The sequence below is a fragment of the Neophocaena asiaeorientalis genome, unplaced genomic scaffold, assembly GCF_003031525.2.
Source record: "Neophocaena asiaeorientalis asiaeorientalis breed wild unplaced genomic scaffold, Neophocaena_asiaeorientalis_V1.1 scaffold148, whole genome shotgun sequence".
In the NCBI taxonomy this organism is placed as follows: domain Eukaryota; kingdom Metazoa; phylum Chordata; class Mammalia; order Artiodactyla; family Phocoenidae; genus Neophocaena; species Neophocaena asiaeorientalis.
In genome coordinates, this window is record NW_020174050.1 from 2,135,095 (window position 1) to 2,156,967 (window position 21,873).

General features: G+C 33.7%; 1 protein-coding gene across 8 annotated transcripts in view; it reads right to left on the minus strand.

The window, feature by feature from the left end:
* Window positions 1-21,873, minus strand: part of ANKRD17 (ankyrin repeat domain 17) — a 160,973-nt gene that overhangs the window by 109,731 nt on the left and 29,369 nt on the right. Inside the window, exon 1 of one of the 8 annotated variants that reach the window (XM_024754068.1) lies at window positions 19,608-19,757. The exons of the other annotated variants lie outside the window; for them this stretch is intronic. Coding sequence (XP_024609836.1) covers window positions 19,608-19,661 — 54 coding nt within the window. The 5' untranslated portion in view covers window positions 19,662-19,757. Of the gene's footprint in view, window positions 1-19,607; window positions 19,758-21,873 lie in introns of those variants that run through there. 8 annotated transcript variants of the gene reach the window in all.

Sequence of the window (21,873 nt, forward strand, 5' to 3'; positions counted from 1 at the left end):
CAGGACAAAGAAATAGGCTCCCAGGCACTTTTCAGCAAGAAGTCATCTATTTACCTGAAGAAAACACTTTCTCAATTTTCCATTACCTTATATAAATATCCTCATTAATTTTACCTCTTCTAATCCCCTTCAAAACATTAACTGTAGGGCTTCCCTGGTGGCGCAGTGGTTGAGAGTCCGCCTGCCGATGCAGGGGACACGGGTTTGTGTCCGGGAAGATGCCGCGGAGCGGCTAGGCCCGTGAGCCATGGCCGCTGAGCCTTCGCGTCCGGAGCCTGTGCTCCGCAACGGGAGAGGCCACAACAGTGAGAGGCCCGCGTACAGCAAAACAAACAAACAAACAAACAAAACAAAAAAAAAACCCCATTAACTGTAGAGGCATACCCCAGAAATTTACAATTACAGTTCCCTCTGCCTGGAATTCACTGAGATTTTCAAATGCCTAGTTTCTTCTGAACATTCAGGTTTCTATTTAAATTTGTCATTCCTTAGAGCAGTACTTTTGGACCCTATGAACCCTCCTCCTCTCTGTCATGGTCTACGCCCATCACCTTGACTTCATTTTTTAATAGTATTAATGATAATATTAAATTGTATTATTTATTTTCTAGTTAAATTATATACTGCCAGTCTTTATATATATAAGTCCCAAGAAAGTAGGACCTTCATCTGTCTTTTTCACTGCTATAGCCAAGAGCAGTACACCTAGGAGGCAGTCAATAAATATTTGTTGAATGACTATTATATCATTAAATATATTTAACTTTGACAAGTCCTTTATTTTGAGACCCTGAAATATGTCTCTATGCTTTTCATATTTTTTCATTGCCTTAAAAAAATTTCTGACAACAGAGTATATCCATGAAGTCTATCTTTTTCACCTAGAGGAGTATTATTGTAATGAAAACTCATACAGTTAGTATATATCCTTTTTTGAAGCTAGAAAAACATTAAACACTAAAAATGTTCTTGTGCTAACAAAGATTTACTTATATTTTTAACCCATCATGAATTTCAGAATCCTAAAAAAGAACACAGAAGAGCTTTTGTCTCTTGTCTGCATTGATTACAGACAAGATAGGCTTATATTATAAAATAAAATAAAGACAGGAGGAACATATTTGTCCAGATTATTTAAATATTGAAAAAGTCTATCATAATAGACTACAGAATCTCCCCACCTGAATTTTTTTAGAAAGTGCCAGCCAATTTAAAGGTCTGCTTCCATTCAGCATTTAATAAAGAAGCAACTTTACTTCCTCGATGCTATGGACTAAAATGCTTGTGCCCCTACAAAATCATATGTTGAAATCTACCTCACAATGTAATGGTATTAAGAGGTGAGGCCTTTGGGAAGTAATCAGGATTATATGTCATGAGAATATAGCCCTCATGAATGGGATTAGTGCCCTTGTAAGAGTCATAAGAGAACTTGCTTCCTCTTTTTGCTCTCCACCACATGAGTACAAGAAATCGGCTGTCTGCAACCTGGAAGAGGGTCCTCACTAGAACCTGACACCACACTGGTACCCTGAGATCTCAGACTTCCAGCCTCCAGAACTATGAGATGTAAATTTCTGCTGTTTACAAACCACTCAGTCTATGGTACTTTCTTATAGCAGCCTGAATTGACTAAGACATTTGGAAAGTTTGGGGGCATATCACTTCATATTTTCTTTATCCACACTCTTAGAGCAGTGGTTCTCAACTTTAGCTGTACACTAGAATTAACAGATAAAGTACTAATGTCTGGGCCACATCCTCAGATATTCTGATTTAATCATTCGGGGGTATTGGCTTGGGCATAAAAATTTTGAAAAGCTCTCTAGGTAATACAAATGCAAGACCAAGGTTAAACCACTGCTTAAAAGATAAAGATTAATAACTCCATCATGAAAGTAGTTTACTATATGAAGACAAAAATAACTTCCCTTAATTGAAAGGCATTTAGTTGTTCTAACTGCCATTAGCTTTTGTTTACATTCAAAAACAGCCAAACATGTTATAAATCACATAAAAGACATCAGAACCTTTCTTTCTCATGCTTTCTCTCCATTCACAGGTGGGCAGGGTCAGACTGTCTCCCTGTGAGCTGAACAAAGGCACTTTAACATTCAGGCAGAGGGGCAGGGTTCTCTGAGGCAGGCCATTATGTATGATTATAATAACGAAAGCAATGAAAAGCAAGGGTTAAAGTAAAAGAAACAGATCTAACACAGAGTCAGATTTTGCTCTTCCCTGTTGCACTCTCAGGAAAGCAGGGTTGGTGCCCTGGGAGGTGTGTTAAGGGTGAAGCTCAGTTATTAAACAAACACATCAAAATACCTCTAATGTACTCAGCACTATGCTAGGCACTGATGAATAAAACTGGATCACAGTAGTCTTGTAATCAGGCATTCACCTCTACCTTTCAGATGCCCCCACCTCAACCAACACCATGATCACTCTCTCCTTTCCATCAGAGGTTGGACTGTATCAGGAATACAACTGTAATGCCAAATGTATACCTTTGGGGAACTAGTGTTCAAGTTTAACTACAGGTTTGTTGAATGTCAAGCTGATTTTACTCAAGGATTACTCATAGGATTTAGTCAATCCTAGTAAAAAAGAAATTGATTCTGTAAAGAACAGGTATCTTGGAATATAAAATGACCTCACTACTCATCTGTTTAAATGGTGCTAGGGTAAAAAGTTAAGATTCTTATCTCATCACATCATGTATCACAATATAAAATAAATTCTACTAAGACTGGATTAAAAACCATATAGACGAATATTATCTGATCTCCAGAAGAGGAAAGATGTTTTTAAATATAAAATAAGAGAAATTATTCAAAGAAAAAGATACACTTATATAAAAGTTTTGCAAAAAAATAAAAAGAAGGCTTCCCTGGTGGTGCAGTGGTTGAGAGTCCGCCTGCCGATGCAGGGGACACGCGTTCGTGCCCCGGTCTGGGAAGATCCCACGTGCTGTGGAGCAGCTAGGCCTGTGGACCATAGCCGCTGAGCCTGCGCATCCAGAGCCTGTGCTCCACAATGGGAGAGGCCACAACAGTGAGAGGCCCACATATCGCCAAAAAAAGAAAAACCATACCAAAATAATGTAAATAACTCAGAAAAAATTCATCACATTTGACAAAGATTCACATCAATACATACAGATTCTCTCAAAAAATAAAGCCACATTTCCTTAGCAAAATGGCCAAAGGACATTTAAAAAATGTATTTCCAGTAGAAAAACTAAAACTAACCCAGATATCCAACAATATAAATGCACAGTAAGTTATATTCTCAGGCTAGAATATTATGCAATCACCAAAAGAATTATTTTCAAGAAAAAGTAATAAAATAGAATAAAGCTCAAGGTATATATATTAAAAGGACATAAAATTCTAAAGTCTAGTAAAAATAAACCAGATGTGAGCAAAAAGACAGATACAAATATTCAAATATTTATGTTTTTCCTTTATGCTTCAAAATCTTTACACTAAATACGTATTAATGTAATTAACAAAAGGTTCAGAATCCATACCCCTTGATCTAGAAATGTACAATAAGTTTTCTGAAATCTAAAGGAAAACACAGGAAAATACTCATTGCAGTATTATTTATAATAGCAAAAGAAGAAATAAAAGTCAATTTGACATATTTATTTGATACTTTCAGCAAATATTTAAGGACACAGCAAAATATAAATAAGGTGTGAGGGGAAAAAAATAATCAAGACATATAATATTTTTAAATAACATGGTCCCAATTTGTTAAAATGGTGCATATATCTGTATTTGCATAAAGAATGGACTGAAAGGAAACATACCAAAATATAACATTGTTCATTTTAACTTTCTTTGAACCATTTTACAATTTCCAAGTTTTCTATATGATTTTATAATTAATAAAGTTTTCCACCTCATTCCTAAAGACCTGACAATAGAGTGTTTGCCATTAGTAATAACCTGAAACAGTTTATTTTAAATTGCTTCAAAATGCAGCTGAGAGCAATTTTTAGAATTTTTCACTAAGTATGTTTAGGCCTCCTTAAAATGTACTATGAAACATAAGCATATTAGATGCTGGTATATAAACACAGTACTCTATCAACAGTTAACGCTGGCAGTCAATTGTTTCACAAGTATCTGCAATGGAACTGCTCGACACTGAGTAAATATTGCATGTATAAAATATGAAATGACTTTACAACTAAACAGATGAGGGCTAGAAAGACTATAAGATGTGGCACTCTATTAGCCATGAAAGATATTTCATTGCAAATTTGCCATAACTTAGTCTATTTTAGTATAATTCTCTCCACAACCCAGAAGTTTAAATATAGTGACTATATGGTTTACAGTTACAACAAAATAACTGGCACTTGACTAAGCTTCCCATCTCTTTTAAGACAATGGACAACAGGCAAAGAGGGGTATGATAACTGAAAAGAAAGAAGTGAACACTACTTCTCCATCTTTCCGCTATATCCAGCAGTATTTGAGGAAAACAAAGCAGAGAACTTAAGTCCTATTTAGTTTAGGAGACAAAGACCAGAGGTTAGAGAAGCTGAGAAAGCTAAAATTTGTAAGGCAGAAAACTGGAGAGAAGAACCGGGAACAGAACCACTACAGAACTATAATCTAACAACCACAGGGGCTCCCACAGAGCTGGGATACAAAAGATTCAACCAGACAGAGGAGAGGGATTTCACTGAACACTTGGGGTACTCGGTAGAGAATCCAGAAAGGTCACACATACGAATGAGTAGGGCTTCTCTAACTTTAGAGCATAGAATACTAGATAAGAATGCTTCAAAACAAGCCTCAAAAGAATGAAGCTTATTTGCAAGTAACCTGCTAGCCAAAATTAAATTCAATACTTTTTAAAGGACAATAATATTTAGACATTTGACAATGTTATATCACACTGTCCAACACCAAATAAAAATTACTAGACTTGCAAAGAAGCAAGAAAGTATGTCCTATAACTGGGGGAAAAAAAACAGATAAACAGAAACAGACCTTAAAATGACAGGCATAGAATTAGCGAACAAGACTCTTAAGCTCTTTAAAATATGCTCAAAGACACAAAGAAAAATGTGAACATATTGAGGACAGAAATAAAAAATATAAAATTGAAAGATCACACAGAATTTCCATAGCTGAAAAACACAGTATTTGTTACTGAAAATTAACTGAATCACACTGCAGAATAAAGGACCAATGAACCTGACACAGAGCAATAGAAACTATCCAAACTAAAGCTCAAAGAGAAAAAGACTGAAAAAATGTACAGAGGCGATGCTACCTTTAGCAGGATGTAACAGTGTGTAATTCCGAGGAAGAGAGAGGAAGAGGACAGAAAAAAAAAAAATACTTAAAGAAATATTGCTGAGAAATTCTTGAAATGAGAAAAATATAAACTCACAAATTCAATAAGCTCAACAAATTTCAAGCAGGATAAACTCAACAAATTTCAAGCAGGATAAACACAAAGCAAACTGCACCAAGGCATGTAACAATAAACCCACTGAAAATCAATAATAAAGGAAAAAATCTTACAACACCTACAACGCTACATGAAGTGAAAATATCCTTCAAACCTAAGGGTAAATAGATATTTACAGACAAAACCTTAGAAAGTTTGTTGCCAGCAGACCTGCACCATAAGAAACATTAAGGAAAATTATTCAAGTGGATGTAAATTATTCAAGTAGATACCCAATAAAACTGAATTTGTGCAAAGTAATGAAGAACACCAGAGTGATACAAAAATGAGCATCTTTTCCTCATTAAAAAAAATCTTTAAATAATAATAATCTATTCTGGAGATTCACAACATATGTAGAAATAAAATATATGGCAATAATTCCACAAGAGACACAGGAGAGAAATAAAATAAACTGGTATAATGTTCCTAACATTATGTGTTAAAGTGGTATATTATTATGTGAAGGCAGCTATGGGTTAAAATACGTATACTGCAAACCCTAAAACAACCACCTAAAAATAATAAAAAGAGGTATTAAGGCAACAGAGGTAATAAAGTGGAATACTAAAAATACTCAATCTAATAAAATACATTAACAATGGAAAAAGGGGCAATAACAAATGGGACAAGTAGAAAACAATTAGCAAGATGGTAGACTCAAACATAAAATATTGATAATTACATTTAGTGAAAATGGAGCAAATACACTGACTAAAAGGCGAAATTGACAGTCTGGATAAAAAGGCAAGAGATAACTATATGCTGTCTATAAGAAACACACTTTAAATATAAAGACAGAGAGAGGTTAAAAGAATGGAGAAAGATATACCAACAAAGTAGAATCTAGACAAAACAAGGGATACTAACAAAGATAAAGAGGAACATTTAATTACATAAAAGGATCAATTTAGCAAGAAGACATAATAATCCTAAATGTTTATGTACCTCATAACCGACCTCCAAATTTAATGGAGCAAAAACTGACAGATCAGAAAGAAAACACGAGACTCTCCATAATTATAGTTGAAAATTTCAAAACTCATGTCTTAGTAGTTGGTAGACAAGTAGACAGAAAATCAGTCAGGATATAAAAGACTTGAACATTATTAATTAACATAATCTAATTGACATTTATGGTACACTCACCCCAACAACTGCAGAGAATATATTCTTTTTAGGTATGCATGGAATATTTACCAAAATGAACCATATTTTGGACCATAAAACAAGTTTCAATACATTTAAAAGAACTGAAATCAGAGTACAGTATATTCTCTGACCACACATAACTGGAAACCTACAACACCCCAACATTTTAGAAATAAAACACTTTTACATAATCCACACAACCGTTCTCAAGAATAGTTCCACATCTGAACCACAGATGACCAAAAATGACTTGAATGACTATTTTCTCAATTCTCCCAAGTATGTTATATAAACAGTATCATTATACAGGCACAGGAGAAAAGAGATGTCTTAAGCATTAAAGTGTAATTCTCCCATGAAACCCCAGATGAGAAAAGAATGAGTCAAAGAGGAAATCACAAGGAAAATTATAAAACATTTAGAACTAAGTAATAATGAAAACACAACACATAAAAATGTGTGGTATAACCAGTGTATGAAAAGGAAATTTATAGCTTTTGATACTCACAGTAGAAAAGAAGAAACATTAAAAATGCAAATTATCAATATCAGGATTGAAAGAGGGAAGATTATTACAGATCTTACCGTCATTTAAAGAGTACAAGACTGTTATGAACAACTCTATGTCAATTAATTCAACAACTTAGATTGAAATAGACAAACTCCTTACAATACTTAGAACTATCAAAACTGACAATGAAAAGCTAAACAGCTATATTTCTATCAAAGAAACTGAACTTTTCATTAAAAATTTTCCCACAAATAAAACACTAGGTATAGATGGCTTCACTGGTCAATTCAAACAAGCCTTCAGAAAATAGAAGAGAAAGATATACTTCCAATCACTTTATGAGGCTAACATTTATCTAATACAAAAATGGTCAAAGGTTTTTTAAGAAAACTAAAGACCACTATGCCTCGTGAAGAACAATAATCTTTAATAACATACTAGTGAACCAAAGCCAGCCATATCCAAAAGGGGTCATACATCATGACCAAATAAAGTTTACCCCAAGAATACAAAGTTGGCTTAAAATCCAAGAGTCAATTAATATAATTCACACAATAACAGAATAAAAGAGGACAATCATAGGATCATCTTAATAGAAACAGATAGAACACCCGACAATTCAATATCTTTTGAACCTAGGCGCCAAGTTCAGCTCTCACTAACCCACCTTAGAGGTGCTCACAGTACATGTTTTGAGTACAGTTGACCCTTGAACAACAACACGGTGGGGCGGGGGTGGGGGGCGGTTAGCGGCGCTGACTCCCATGAAGCTGAAAGTCAGAAGCCTTACAGTAGGCCCTCTGTATCCATAGTTCTGCATCTGAGAACCAACTGTTCAACTGCCTGCAGATCATGTAGTATCAATACTTTAGTATGGATTTATTGAAAAAAAATCTATGTATAAGTGGACCTGCCCAGTTCAAGCCTGTGTTGTTCAAGGGTCAACTGTATTATAGTTACATTTTAACATGTTCTTTTTTTGTCTCCATTGATTCTTTTATTTCATATGTATTTTTGTAAGCCACATAAGTAACTTGGAACAAAGTAGAGAGTTATCAATAAATGTAAAATACCTTATTCAGTGAAATAAACTGAAATGCTTCAACTAAAAAAATATATATATATTATTTTTGATAATAAAAATTCCCAGCAAACTAGGGATAGAAGGGAACATCTCAACCAGATAAGAGAATCAAAAAATGAGTATAGATAACATCATACTTAATTAGGAAAAACTAAACTTTCCCCCCTAACATCAGGAACAAGGCAGTGTTGTCCACAGATCACCAATTCTATTCAGCATTTTATTGGAGGTCCTACCTAGGGCAATAAAGGAAGAAATAAAAAATTAAAGGCATAAAAATAGGGGAGAAAAAACTGACTTAATTTGCAGTGGTGACCATGTATGTAGAAAATCCTACCATCAAACAATCCTGGTAGAACTAGTGAATTTAGCAAGCCAGTAGGATACAAGGTCAATATACAAATGTCCATTGCATTTCTATATATAAGCAACTGCCAAATAAAATATAAAGAATTATCATTCACAGTAATTTAACAAAACATAAAACACTTAGGGAATAAAGGACATTAGAATATGCCACCCCAAAATATACCACTTTAGCATAAGGATTATTTTGACTGAAGGCAACTGAGAGGCAGATGCAGAAGGAACTCTATGCCCTACCCTTTTCTGCCTAAAAGAACACAAATGTCCCCTTTGCGAAGCATACCCTCCTGCCCTCTCCCAAACCAGGAAGAGGAGAAAGACTCAATCACTGGAGATGACTCTTCACTGGTGATGGCTCCAACTTAAGTCTGCATAAGAAACTTCAATAAATAATCCTTATCTACCAATTAGTTTTCCCATATAGTTACCTTCCTACAATTTACCACCCTAGAAGCCCAAATTCTTTTTCCTTTGGCTAGTCAGGACACAATTTATCACCCTTTGTTAAAATGGCATATAAGCTCCCAAGCCTAACTGCTTCTTTGGGTTTTCACTTCTTTTCTATGAGGCCCCCCCATGTGCATATGTAATAAATCTTCTCTCCTGCTAATCTGCTATCAGTTTAATTTGCAGGTCTCAGTCACTGAATCTAAGAGGGTAGAGAAGTTTTTCCTCCCCTACAGGGACAAATTTAACAGAACATCTGCAAGGCCTGAACAGTGAAAACTGCACAAAAGTTATGAGAGAATTAAAGAAAATGTAAATAAATGGCCATCATGTGGGCCAACATTATGTGAGCTATACAAAATACATTTCTAAATCTGATATAGCCAAGAAAACATGAGTTTGCAACCTCTGCTCCGGATGTTCTAAATTTTATCCTTGAAACAAACCAGACCACCAGAAAACTGAGTACTCAGGCTACAGTACTATTTTTTTTTAACCTAACTGAATTCTAACAGAAAACCCTTCGCTTACATTCTGTAGAAACAATATAAAGCTTGTTTACTTTTGGAATGATGAAGTTATTTATTACAACAAGCAGTTCCTCCAATACAGGGGCCCAAAGAAAAAAAATTTTTGAGACCTAAATTGCATGAAATATATCGGTTATCCAGATCATGTAGTATGGTTGTACAGTTTATGAATAACATAAACCTCAAAACTCATCAAGTTTCTAATTTGGCTCTGGTTGCTAGTAAATTCAATCTAAGTCTAGTAATTATATATTGTATATGCTTTTCTGTGTACTACTTTTACCTCTGGTCTTCATTTACTATTTCTGCCTTTTGTATTTTTATTTTTTATAATACATACTTTTATAAGCTACTTCAAATTCTTTTGTGGGATGAAATATCTTTTACATAAATACAGAAGTAATTATTTTAATTTAAAAAGAGCCAAGGTATCCATATTAAAGAATTTAACATTTACCAAGGACATTACAGAGACATTAAAATATTTTAAATGTACAAAGTTTCGCATTACTTTTTAAGAGCAGAAAAGGGTAGTAGACAATCAACTTGAAAGGAAAGCTAGAGAGAGAAAACCCTAGGGAAGGAGTAGGACTTTGAATAATGAATAGATGTTGAAGAGGGTAGCAGGTAAACAATGTAAGTACTACAGAATATTAGAATACAATGTAAAGGCAAACAATTCATATTAAGTATGGTAAAGATAAAGTTGGGTGGGTATAAGAATGTCAAATAAAAGATAGTTACATGAGAGATACACACCATCATCTCAAACTTTTTGTTTAGACTTTACTGAAGCCACTGCCTTAAAAGTTCTAGTTAAGACTTTTATATCTAGAAGGGATGTTAGAGAAACTATATGGTACAATCTAACTTTAGAAATTAAGAAGCGCGAGAATAAAAAAAATCATTTCAAGTAATATACGAAGACTCTAAGTCTTAGAACTCCAACCTACTGATCACCTGGGTTGATTTGAGTAATGTGATTAACTTTTAGTTCTTCTTCCTCATTCCATGTATATACCTAACCAAAGCTAAGAGTTCAAAGAACTTCCCAAGAGAAAAAGATACGAGGGTAATTCCTCCATTGTATAACTCAAATTAAAATGACAGGGCTTCCCTGGCGGTACAGTGGTTGAGAATCTGCCTGCTAATGCAGGGGACACGGGTTCGAGCCCTGGTCTGGGAGGATCCCACATGCCGCGGAGCAACTGGGCCCGTGAGCCACAACTACTGAGCCTGCGCGTCTGGCGCCTGTGCTCCGCAACAAGAGAGGCCGCGATAGTGAGAGGCCCGCGCACCCAGATGAAGAGTGGCCCCCGCTTGCCACAACTAGAGAAAGCCCTGGCACAGAAACGAAGACCCAACACAGCAAAAATAAATAAATTAATTAATAAACTCCTACCCCCAACATCTTCTTTAAAAAAAAAAAAAAAGAAAGAAACAAGCGTTTACTCTGTTCAAGATACAATGCTAATTCACGGAAGACACCAAGAATAAAACTATTCACAGAAAATCATATAATAACACTATAAGCTCAAGACAATGAAAAAGGCAGCCTATTAAATATACTCTAGAAATACTTAAAAATCAGTGTCAATATAATTCAGCATTCTCACTTACCTATCACACTTTATAAAAGATATATTCTTTGTAATTCATAAAATATTTACAGAATGATGATCCACCTGACAAGATTTTTTTCAAATGACATTTATAGGGCTTAATCTTAATATTTTGGTTTTTTAAATAAATAAAGTTTCATAGAAGAAAGCAATTTTCCATCTACTATTATCACCATTTACTTTATTTCATAGATAAAACCAAGAAAATCAGGAAAAAGAAACTGAGAAAGGTATTTTGGGAAGATAACAAATATTGTACAAATGTGACAAAATAATAAAAAGGAAAACTTTCCAATGTCTGTGAACACTTAAACACAGCCCAAGTTTTTGGAAAATCTTAACCAGTATTTCCTATGGAACATAAGAATTCAGAAACTGTATTTCTCAAACTTGCTTAAACGGTTCATACAAATACATGTTGATCTTTTTATGATGACAGTGCATAAATTACAAATGTAGAACATGTGACAAAGACTAGGGAAATGGCAACAGGACAAATTCAAGGTTAAAGCCAGTTAAGGATAAACACTAGTTAGACAAAGGAGAAGGTCAACAAATGAGAAGGTCTGTGATCAAGGAGTTAGGCTGGTCACAATATTCAAACATCAAGTAGAAGAGCAGAATCTAGACCATTTGTAGCAGGAATAAGAAATCAAAATAAAGTGGGCAGCAGGTATCAAAACTCAGAGAAAGCGGCTAAATGATAAAAGGTCTGAGACTAAAGAAGGAATTCAGAGAGCAGAAAACACCAACAAGCAGTTTAACACTGGCTCAACATTGCTCCTCCTCTCAACAGTCCCTTGGAATTTGGAGTTTGGGAGAAGAGTTGCAGCACTTAAGAAGTGTAAAGACAGAGATGTGCAGATGTAACTGACCATCTTTTCCTATGGGACCACATGATTTCAGTGCCAATTTCAAAATTAAATTGTGGCAAAAACACAGTACATATAAATACAAGAGGAAAGTATGAAGTAGATTTTAAATGACTTAATTTGCTACTATGCAAAGGAATTTGAAACAGCTTAGTCTTTGGATAACCAAGATATATATTATCTTAATCTCATTTTTCATTTTCATAGACAATATAAAATACAACTAGTCTCAAAGAAAGAACTTCTGTGACTGCATGAAAACCAGCTGGCCCCTGTGACAGAATATAGAAAGAAGCCTAAAACTTTCAAAAAGAAAAATATTCAAATTTGACAAATACTTCATATACTTTTTCTACTAGCTAAGATAGGAATATTCAAATAGTTATAATTTATAAAGTCCTTTCCTAATCATTTAGAACTGTAACATACGACATTTGATGAAATTTATAACCCATTCAAGTTTTTAATTATCCTTACCAAAATCAAAAGTGTTACTTACAGAATGTTATTCCTCAAGCAAAACCACTTTCTACTTATGTCTAGCTTCTTTCACTCACTATTTCACTTGGGAATCCTCAAAATCCTTTTTCATAAATTCTGAATGACTAATCTAGGGCTTGTAATTGTAAAGCAGTATTTAAATTTTTTTCCACAAAATGTTTCCCATGTCTTAAATCTGCTACATTGTAGTTGAAGGAAAAAGAAACCTAGAAAGAGTGACAAAGTGATTAGAGAAGTTGGGACTATGTGATAAATTAAGAAATTTGATAAAATGGTAAAAGAAAACATTTTAATCAAATAGACTTAAATCTAAATCTTAGTTTTATGCCATTACTGACTGTAAAGTTGGGCAATATTCTAAACCAGCGGTTATTCAGGTATGGTCCACAGGATCCATGGGGATCCTCAAGACTCTTTCAGAGGGTCTCTGAAGTTAAAACTATTTTTATAATACAGTACTAAAATGTTATTTGCCTGTTTCACTGTGTTGACACTTGTACTGATGATACAAAAGTAATGGTGGGTAAAACTGCTGTTTCCTTTACACAAATCATGGCCATATCATGAATCATCATATTCTTCTGTCAATAATTAAATGAAAGGAAAAAAAAAGGTGAGTTTCCATTATGAAGCAGTAAAAAGTACTAATTTTTAAATTTTCAACCTTGAGTATATTACTTTTTAATATTCTGTGTAACAAAATGGGAAACATTTCTGCTGCATACCAAGGTACTGTAGTTGTCTCAAGAAAACACATATAAATGTGAGCTAAACCAATAGTTTTTTTCACGAACACCAATATCATTTCAAGGAAAACAACTCACTTTCTTTGTCATCAGTGATAAAATCAAGCTTTCAAGTATACATTACAATTTTGGAAAACATATCTGTCATCGAATGTGACAGCTTCCCACTTTTTTACTTTTCTAAGGACAACAGTGGTGATATTAGCAAATGTTATTACTGCAGAATAAAATGCAGCAATATTTGGAAGTCAGTAAATCAGTATTTTCCAATTGCCAATGTATGGTGCTACAAAATCATGCACCAAGAGATCTATTCAAAACACACAAAAAAACAGTGGGTTTTAATTGAACAGAGTTCAGAAAATTCATTGATAATGTTTCAGATTACACACTGCAACTGACCTCCAGGAAACCCCCATTTGAGTAGTTTTAGGAGTGGTATCAAAGAAGAATATCCACAATTATCAAAAGGGTTATTAAAATATTCTTCCCCTTTTTTAACCCTCATATAAACGTGACATTTTCTTCTTAGACTTCCTCCAAAATAATGTATTGCAACAGACTGAATATAAAAGCAGATATATGAGTCCAGTTATCTTCTATTAAGCCAGACTTAAAAGATATTTGTAAAAATGTAAAATAAGGCCATTCTTCTCAGTTGTTTTTCTTTTGGATAACAGTTTTTTTAATATAAAATTATGTTAACATGTAATGACACAATCCCTCTGTATAATAACTTAAATTTTCAACAAATTGTAACTAATGTGGTCAATTTCTATTGCCACCATAAAATTATGTGGGCATCCTATGTACAACATATACCTATCTATTGACATATAGCCAGTTAGTTAAAAGCGTGATTCCATCCAAGACCAATATTAATGGCCAATATTAATCTAACCACTCATTAAACCAAAAGTTATCTCACATACATTTACAAACACCTCCTGAAAGACGTTTATCTTGGCAAATCTGGAAGCTATATATTAAAACCGAACCAATGATTAAGCAGGACTTTGATACTCAGCAAGTTTGTAGTGATCAAGTCATTTCACATCAGACTGAGTTCTTCAGTCAAGGGTCAGAACAGGGCCCCTAACAATTCAGAACCAGGAAAAGTGCCAATGTTGCTACATGTATATGCAGGTAATACATGATGTAGACTTTTCCTAGTGCATGCTGCACAGCATCCTCCACATTAACCACTGGACTATGTTGGATTAATGTGGGACCAGTGGCATTTGGATGACCCTGCCTTTACTCTCATGTGAGAGTAATAACAGATTAATTCACATACCTCTAGTTATACTATCTTTTTGCAAGCTGTTTGAAGCCTTTATACTCCACTAAAATATCAGTCTTCTTTAGAGGGATTATTAACTAACATAAGTGTATCTCTTAGTCATCTTCTACTACTCCTATATGCATTCTCCCAAAGTTGGTGTGTGAAAGCAATGTTGCAACTTCTGCCTCTCTGTTCAATATAGACTCGACTTTCAAATAAGAGTATTCATAAAGCATAATATAGCAGGGACATGAATGTGTGTATGCAGAGTATATGTAAGCATGTATCTGAGTGTGTTGCATGAAAATACACATATATACATAAGAGTATTCATAAAGCATAATGTAGCATGAACATGGATGTGTGTATACAGAGTATATGTAAGCATATATGTGAGTGTGTTGCATGAACATACACATATAACATACACATTATGTATAGCAACATACTGATTGAATTGGTAATAGAAAAATCTTTACAGATAAAAAGATGAAAATGGGACCTAGGGGACTTTCTAGACAGCCTGACATTCATAAATATGCATAACAATTAGATAAGCACAAAAAAGATAACGTAAAGGTGCTTAAAGAAAGATATTTGCATACTAAAAAATTCAGAATGCTAAAAACATGGGTTTCAAACTATTCAGATGAACAAATGAAATAAAATACTAGTATTCGAATACAAATCTATACACATCCTGAATCCAAGAATGTTTAAATACCAATGACAGACATTCTATCTTCCGAATTTTTACTTTTATGAAGCAAAGTTAGCTGGACTAATAAGCTCATTGAATTTCAAGTGCCTAGCATGTTAAAGATGCTCAATACTGGAGCGAAATTATAAGATTCAATCTGCCCCAAATGTCTAATCTTTCCAAAGCCTCTTAATGAATGGAAAATGTTACTTACATTAATTCAAATAATTTACATATTTAGCTAAACTTTTCTGTCTCCAGATCAAATTATATTTATGTCCTAAGAGTAACTCCAACTATTCCTAGTGAAAAATGTCACCAGTATTATACTAACTATATAGATACAGAACTTTAGAAATCCATGGAAGACTTACTGATAAAATATATAATGTGCATTACATAAGTCAATCTATTTTATAGACTAAAAAGAAATATAGGAAGTAACTGTCAAAAGAGTCTACTTCACAGAGATTTTATATCATTACTAAAAATAATTTTTATGATAAATAGCAAATGGACTTCCCCTGTTTAGACGAAAATACCCTATTTACCTCTAGTCCATAATGGTGACAAATCAAAAGGAAACAATAGTGTCCCTGTGACTCTTTCAAGCTTATTTTCTTAAAAACCCTCTGATGTCAAGATAAATACAGAGAAAGAAATGGTTCCATAATAAACCTACTTAATATGTTTAAATCTGCCCCTTAATTTAGTTACACCCTAAACAGTTCAGCCAAATCCTCAACCACTGAATCTCTAAGGAACAACGACAGAGATTTAAGGCTTTTAGATTATGCATTACAACCTGTCAAATCAAGTACAGATGAAGCCAGAAACTGGCTCTAGCTGACAAAGGAACAAGATTGGGCATGAGAGTTATTATACTTAACACTGTAAATATTTTTTTTTTTTTTTGCGGTACACGGGCCTCTCACTGCTGCGGCCTCTCCCGTTGCAGAGCCTGTGCTGTGCTCCGGACGCGCAGGCTCAGCGGCCATGGCTCATGGGCCCAGGTGCTCCACGGCATGTGGGATCCTCCCGGACCGGGGCACGAACCCATATCCCCTGCATAGGCAGGCGGACTCTCAACCACTGCGCCACCAGGGAAGCCCTGTAAATATTTTTATTTTCAAAAACTTGCTACTTTTTTAAAGGAAAAATACATCAAATGCTATAACCTGAAGAAAGTATTTTGAATTTGATTAAAATTAAAAGATTTGTGAAAATTTCTCATTTCTAAAGCAATTCTTATAGAAAAACTACTAAACATGGTTCAAATAGAAACAATGAAACCAGAATATATAGTAATCAAGTTTCTGAAATGAACTTTCATATGTTTTATGTTTTCATATTTAAAAAGCTTATGTATAAACTTAAGGTTTATATACACAGCACTTGGTCACACAAATTTGGAATATACCCTTCCAAAAAAAGTTTGGAGGACTTTTTCTTCTTACTGATCTTTCTGAGTATTAAGATTCATTATTATATATGACTTAGAGGAAGAACATCAAAATTCTAAAATTCTAATCAGCAAAAATAACATAAGCAATACAAAAAAAGAGATATTTACGTAGGCTCCCAGCCCTCTTCCATCATCTGTATTTGGCTATTTTCCTGAGTATTAGTTAAGGTGGGCAAAAGGAACAGAAACACTTTGACTACTTTGGTTTGGAGAAGAAAATTACTGACTGGATTATTTGCATAATTAAAACAACCAAGTTATTCTATTAAATCCATTACCTTGGAGAGCTGAGAAGCAATGATATAAATTGAAATCAAGCTTTTCCAGTTTTACTATAAGTTTTAGAAACTTACAGTATTTTACTCAAGATATTGATGATCATCTAAAAATTGAGGTTAAATACACAGGGGTATATATAATAAACAATCACAACTTAAAAGGTAAACAATAGCATTATGAGAATTAATCTGCACTAATTCACTGATATTGATTTTGTTTTCCTTTTATTAAGACTTAAATAAAAGCACCTTTTAAAAATGCATCATTCAAAAGACCAAGTTACATTCAAAGAAGAAAAAAATAGCAGGAATTCAATGTTTAATGTAAATAATCAAAAATCTATATAAAATTCCAGATGCTCAATAAACAGTCATAAAGATGAAAATTATGGTGACAAACTTCACATATTAGAAGTTTGTTTGGCTCAATATTAGATACAATAATAAAACTGTCAATGTGACATATAGATGAACTTCATTATTAGATATTTACACAAGGAGCTAACCCATTAAAAAATTTTTTCTAGAAAGTTCACTGTATAAAATATATCTATCCACTTGCAATATGAGGTACTTTAGAATATGGTATATTTAGCTTCAGAGTTAGCAAGTCTATTCTTTTTAAACTTTTATTTTTAGCATTAGGTCATTATGAGCACTTTTAATTTTGGAAAAGAATATTTTATTACTAGTTGGAAAATTTTCACTTCTAGTCTGCCAGTAACTGACAAATAGTTAAATAAAATAATATTAAATAAAGAGAAAATTCACTTAGTATGGTTTAATGCGACAGGTGTATAGGAACCAAATTAAGAGAAACTGAAAACTAGGGCAAACAATAAAAATTACAGAGGTAAAATAACCTCTGTAACTAACAAGTGACTATGAACAAATTAGGCAACATAAAATCTTAACATGACATTAAACACTTCAGTGTTTAGTGGGAATAATGAAAAGCCAATTTTTAAGATAGTATTAGAAAAAACCTATACTTAAGGCATAAAACTATGCCCAAGTGGGTTTTCCCCAGAAAATAAATAAGACTTCTAAAATCTGTCATATGCTGAAATTTTAAATGACCAAAGAAAATGTCATATAAATTTACTGAAATCTATACGGTACGCTTCTTTTAAAATCCAAAGCAAAATTTTTAAAAAGCAAATAAATATGTCCCACTAGAACTTTATAATTAGACTTGTTTAATCTGAACCACTAATAGTCATGTGACCACTGCTAATTATTGAAGTGCCTTGATGAAAGTATATATCACTATTTATAAGATACACCATACCACTTCTAAGGAGACTCACTAATTCTATCAAAATATAAAAAAGAAAAAGAAATGAAAAGAATGGAAATTAACCAGAGAATTCAACTCAGACAATAGCTCTTAGGAGAGGGGTAAAGAGCATGTTGGCAGGTGTCTGCAAGGAGCTAGATAATACAATGGAATCAGTTTTCATTCTGCAGAACAACCATGAGACTTGCTGCAATGTCAGCTCCAAGCATACACTGAGGGACTCCAGAAAATGCTCATTGATCATGCAGCACTTTATAATGCGCATAGGCTTTTTTCTCTTGTTAACCCCACCTAGCTTCCCTTTGCAGCTTATTCTCCCAAGCCCTCTCCCCCTAACAAATTCTCTTCCTGAAGATAGTAAGATATTTAACGAATTATCTTAACAGTCTAAGTATTAGGAATACCACTCACCATCATGAAAATTAGCCAGTTTTTTTTAAATGAGGGGGAACCCTACAACCCCCAAATAAGAGAATGGGATTTAAATATCTATATATCTATAAATACAAATATTTGATGGTATATTACATCCAAGGCCAAAACCAATTATAGTTTCACTTTGACATGTATTTTCTTGAACTGATTTATATGCAAATAGGTTCTATAACACTGACACAAACAGGAAAAAAAAGAAAATATAATTTAAAATTCTCATGACTCAAAATGTAGATTTTTGTGAGCTCTCAAGCATTAGTTAAATTTTACAGTCTTTTAATTTTTAATTTAATAATTTATTTTATAATAAAGTCACATGAAAAACCTAGAAGCAGAATGTACCAGCTAAATTAAGCAATTAGATTAATATATATGCTTAATTTTACCCTAGAAACTAAAATAACCAGCTGTTTTTAATAGTTAACTGCAAGCAGAGTTTTGGGCTTAGATATGTAAATGAATTCTAAGACATATGATACTAAACCTACTCAAAGCTGCTTTGCAGACCCCACCTTCTAATGAGTTAATCTAAAGGTCACCACCAGCACAAGGCTTTTTATTAAGTCCGAGGCCCTTCCTTTCTTTTTCTTTTTTCCCCTATCAAACTTATATCTACAATTTACAAAACATTAGGTTTAAACAAAATAAGGTTTTAGTAATCATGTGAACTAGATTGGCACATTCTCACACAGAATAAGGTCTGACCGTATCTTGCTTTTATGCTCTGCCTCTCTTTGCTCTCTCCTCTAATCTATTCATCTGTAAAATAATTCCGGCAGATAAGATTTCTTTGTTCAGATTTCAACTTTCATTTCATTTACAAACCTAGCCCTACCTCAAGAATGTCTTCTAGAACATATGCTTCCATTTCAGCCGCTGTCTCCACCATATTTTATCAAACTGCCATGTTTCTTACTGCACTATGATTAGATCATTGCCAGCAGGAACACTCCTCTGTGTCAGCAAGGGAACAGGAAATGGAATGTTCTATTACATGCCTAAAGCAGCTTAGCTGTTCACTAGCCAGGCATCTACCAAAAGAGCAGGGGGTGACTCACTGTGTATTTTTTAAAGATACAGAAGCTCTATTCCAAAGCAAACTTCTGTCAAGTAATTTCAACAGGCAAAATAAAGTCTCTTATTTTACCATTTCAAATTTTAAAACTCTAAAATTTCAAAAAAGAAATAATAACATTTTTTTAAAACCTATTTAAACACGTCTGGCTTCCTGGTTGAACAAAAGAGGTTGAAGTGGGTTACGTAGCAATTTATCCTTAGTAAAGCCTTGTAGTAAGATTAATGGCTGTATTAAATACGCAAAGAAGGAGGCAAGGTAATACCAAATCAGGAATTTGTTACATCAGCCATATGTATTATGTAACACATATATTACAGGTGCTGACTTGAGGGTGCCAAAAGTAATAATTTAATGTAGTTTTTTAATGGTAAACTGGTTTTCTATGAACTAATCTGTTTGGAAATATCTAAGAGAAATGAGATTAACATTCAACAGATTTATAATCACTGAAGCAAGCCATAACACATCACAGTTATATGCATTTTCTAGGAATGTCTTTAACCTCATTTACTAACCAAAGAAATGGCCTCCCCCCCACCTTATCATAAATACTACAAGAGACTAAAATATTTCAGATGAATGAAATTCAGAAACACTGTTTCTGGATCATTTAATAGCAAATAAAGCGGGTAAGTAACAGTAGAGCTAATTTTATATTTATCACTGTAATTGACCCTCACTTTAGTAAAATTTTTTACTTTGTCAGATTTCTTCCTTATATAATATATAATATACAAAATGCAATGGGAGAGGAACAATGTTTTGTGCTCTGCAGTATTAACAAAATAACCCTGTACTTGTGAGAGTGCCATACAAACTGAACTTGAAGTGATCCCTCAATTAGGTTAACCAATCTAATTATAACTCTAAGGTGAACAGTTCTTCTAGTCTAAATTTTCCTAACCTAACTAGAGAAAGTGAATTTTTTAAAGGAAAGGAAAACGACAGGAAAGACCATTCACCATATGGTCAAATCTCAATGATGATATGAATGGCCTTTCCAGTAATGTCTCCTCAAAGTGATGCCATGTTTTAGTAGAAAGATTTTGTAATTCTCTTGGGCCTTAGTTTATTTATCTGTAAAAAGGGATAACATTCGCTCAACAATGGATTTTCTATTGTATATCAAACTGTCCTGGGTACAGTCAACAAAACAGATAAAATTTCTTCTAAACAGGTTTATAAGAAGATTAAATGAGATAAAGTATCTACTACTCAGTTTCTGATATTTAGGAGACATCCTCACTGTGTCAGGCAATATACAAGTCATTGTTTTTCAAATAAACATGTTATTTAACCCTCACAATACCCTAGGTGATAATAATTCAAAATAATAACATTAATAATTACCTTGTGCTTACTGTATGTGATACACCACTTTAAGTGCCTTGTATATATTAACTCATTAAATCTCACAATAATCCTAAAAGAAAGGTAGCTACTATTATCTCCATTCTGGAAACTGAGGTACACAGAAGTTAAGCAACTTCTCCAACTTACTCGCAACTAAGCTAATTAAGTTAAGAAGCTAAGATATGGACCCAGGTACTTGACTCCAGAGTCTGTCCTCTGAACCATCTACTATACTTCCTCCAGATGATATGACCCTCATTTTACGGATGAGAAAATCAAGTCGCAGACAGTACATAGTTATATAGCAGAGTTGAGATTCAAACCCAGAAGGGTCTGACTTCAAAGGATGTGTGAAATTAATGGAAAACAAATGATATTAAAAATGTTTTCCCTCAGACCATATACAGCGCTTTCACTTATGTATAAGTGTGTCTGGTATTTGGAGGTTCTCAAACAAAATAATGTCCATTGTTAAGACACAGCTCATGAAGAACCAGAAAACTGATCTTACTATTTTCCTCTTTCCAGCTCAATCCGTTCCATACTTCAAATAAACTGCTTCATCCTTAGATTAGGAGAAGTCATCAACGAAGTTTCTGTTTCTCAAACCTTCTTCCAACAGAAGCAAGTAATGGTAGATTTGAATTCAAGGAACTCATATGTTCATACA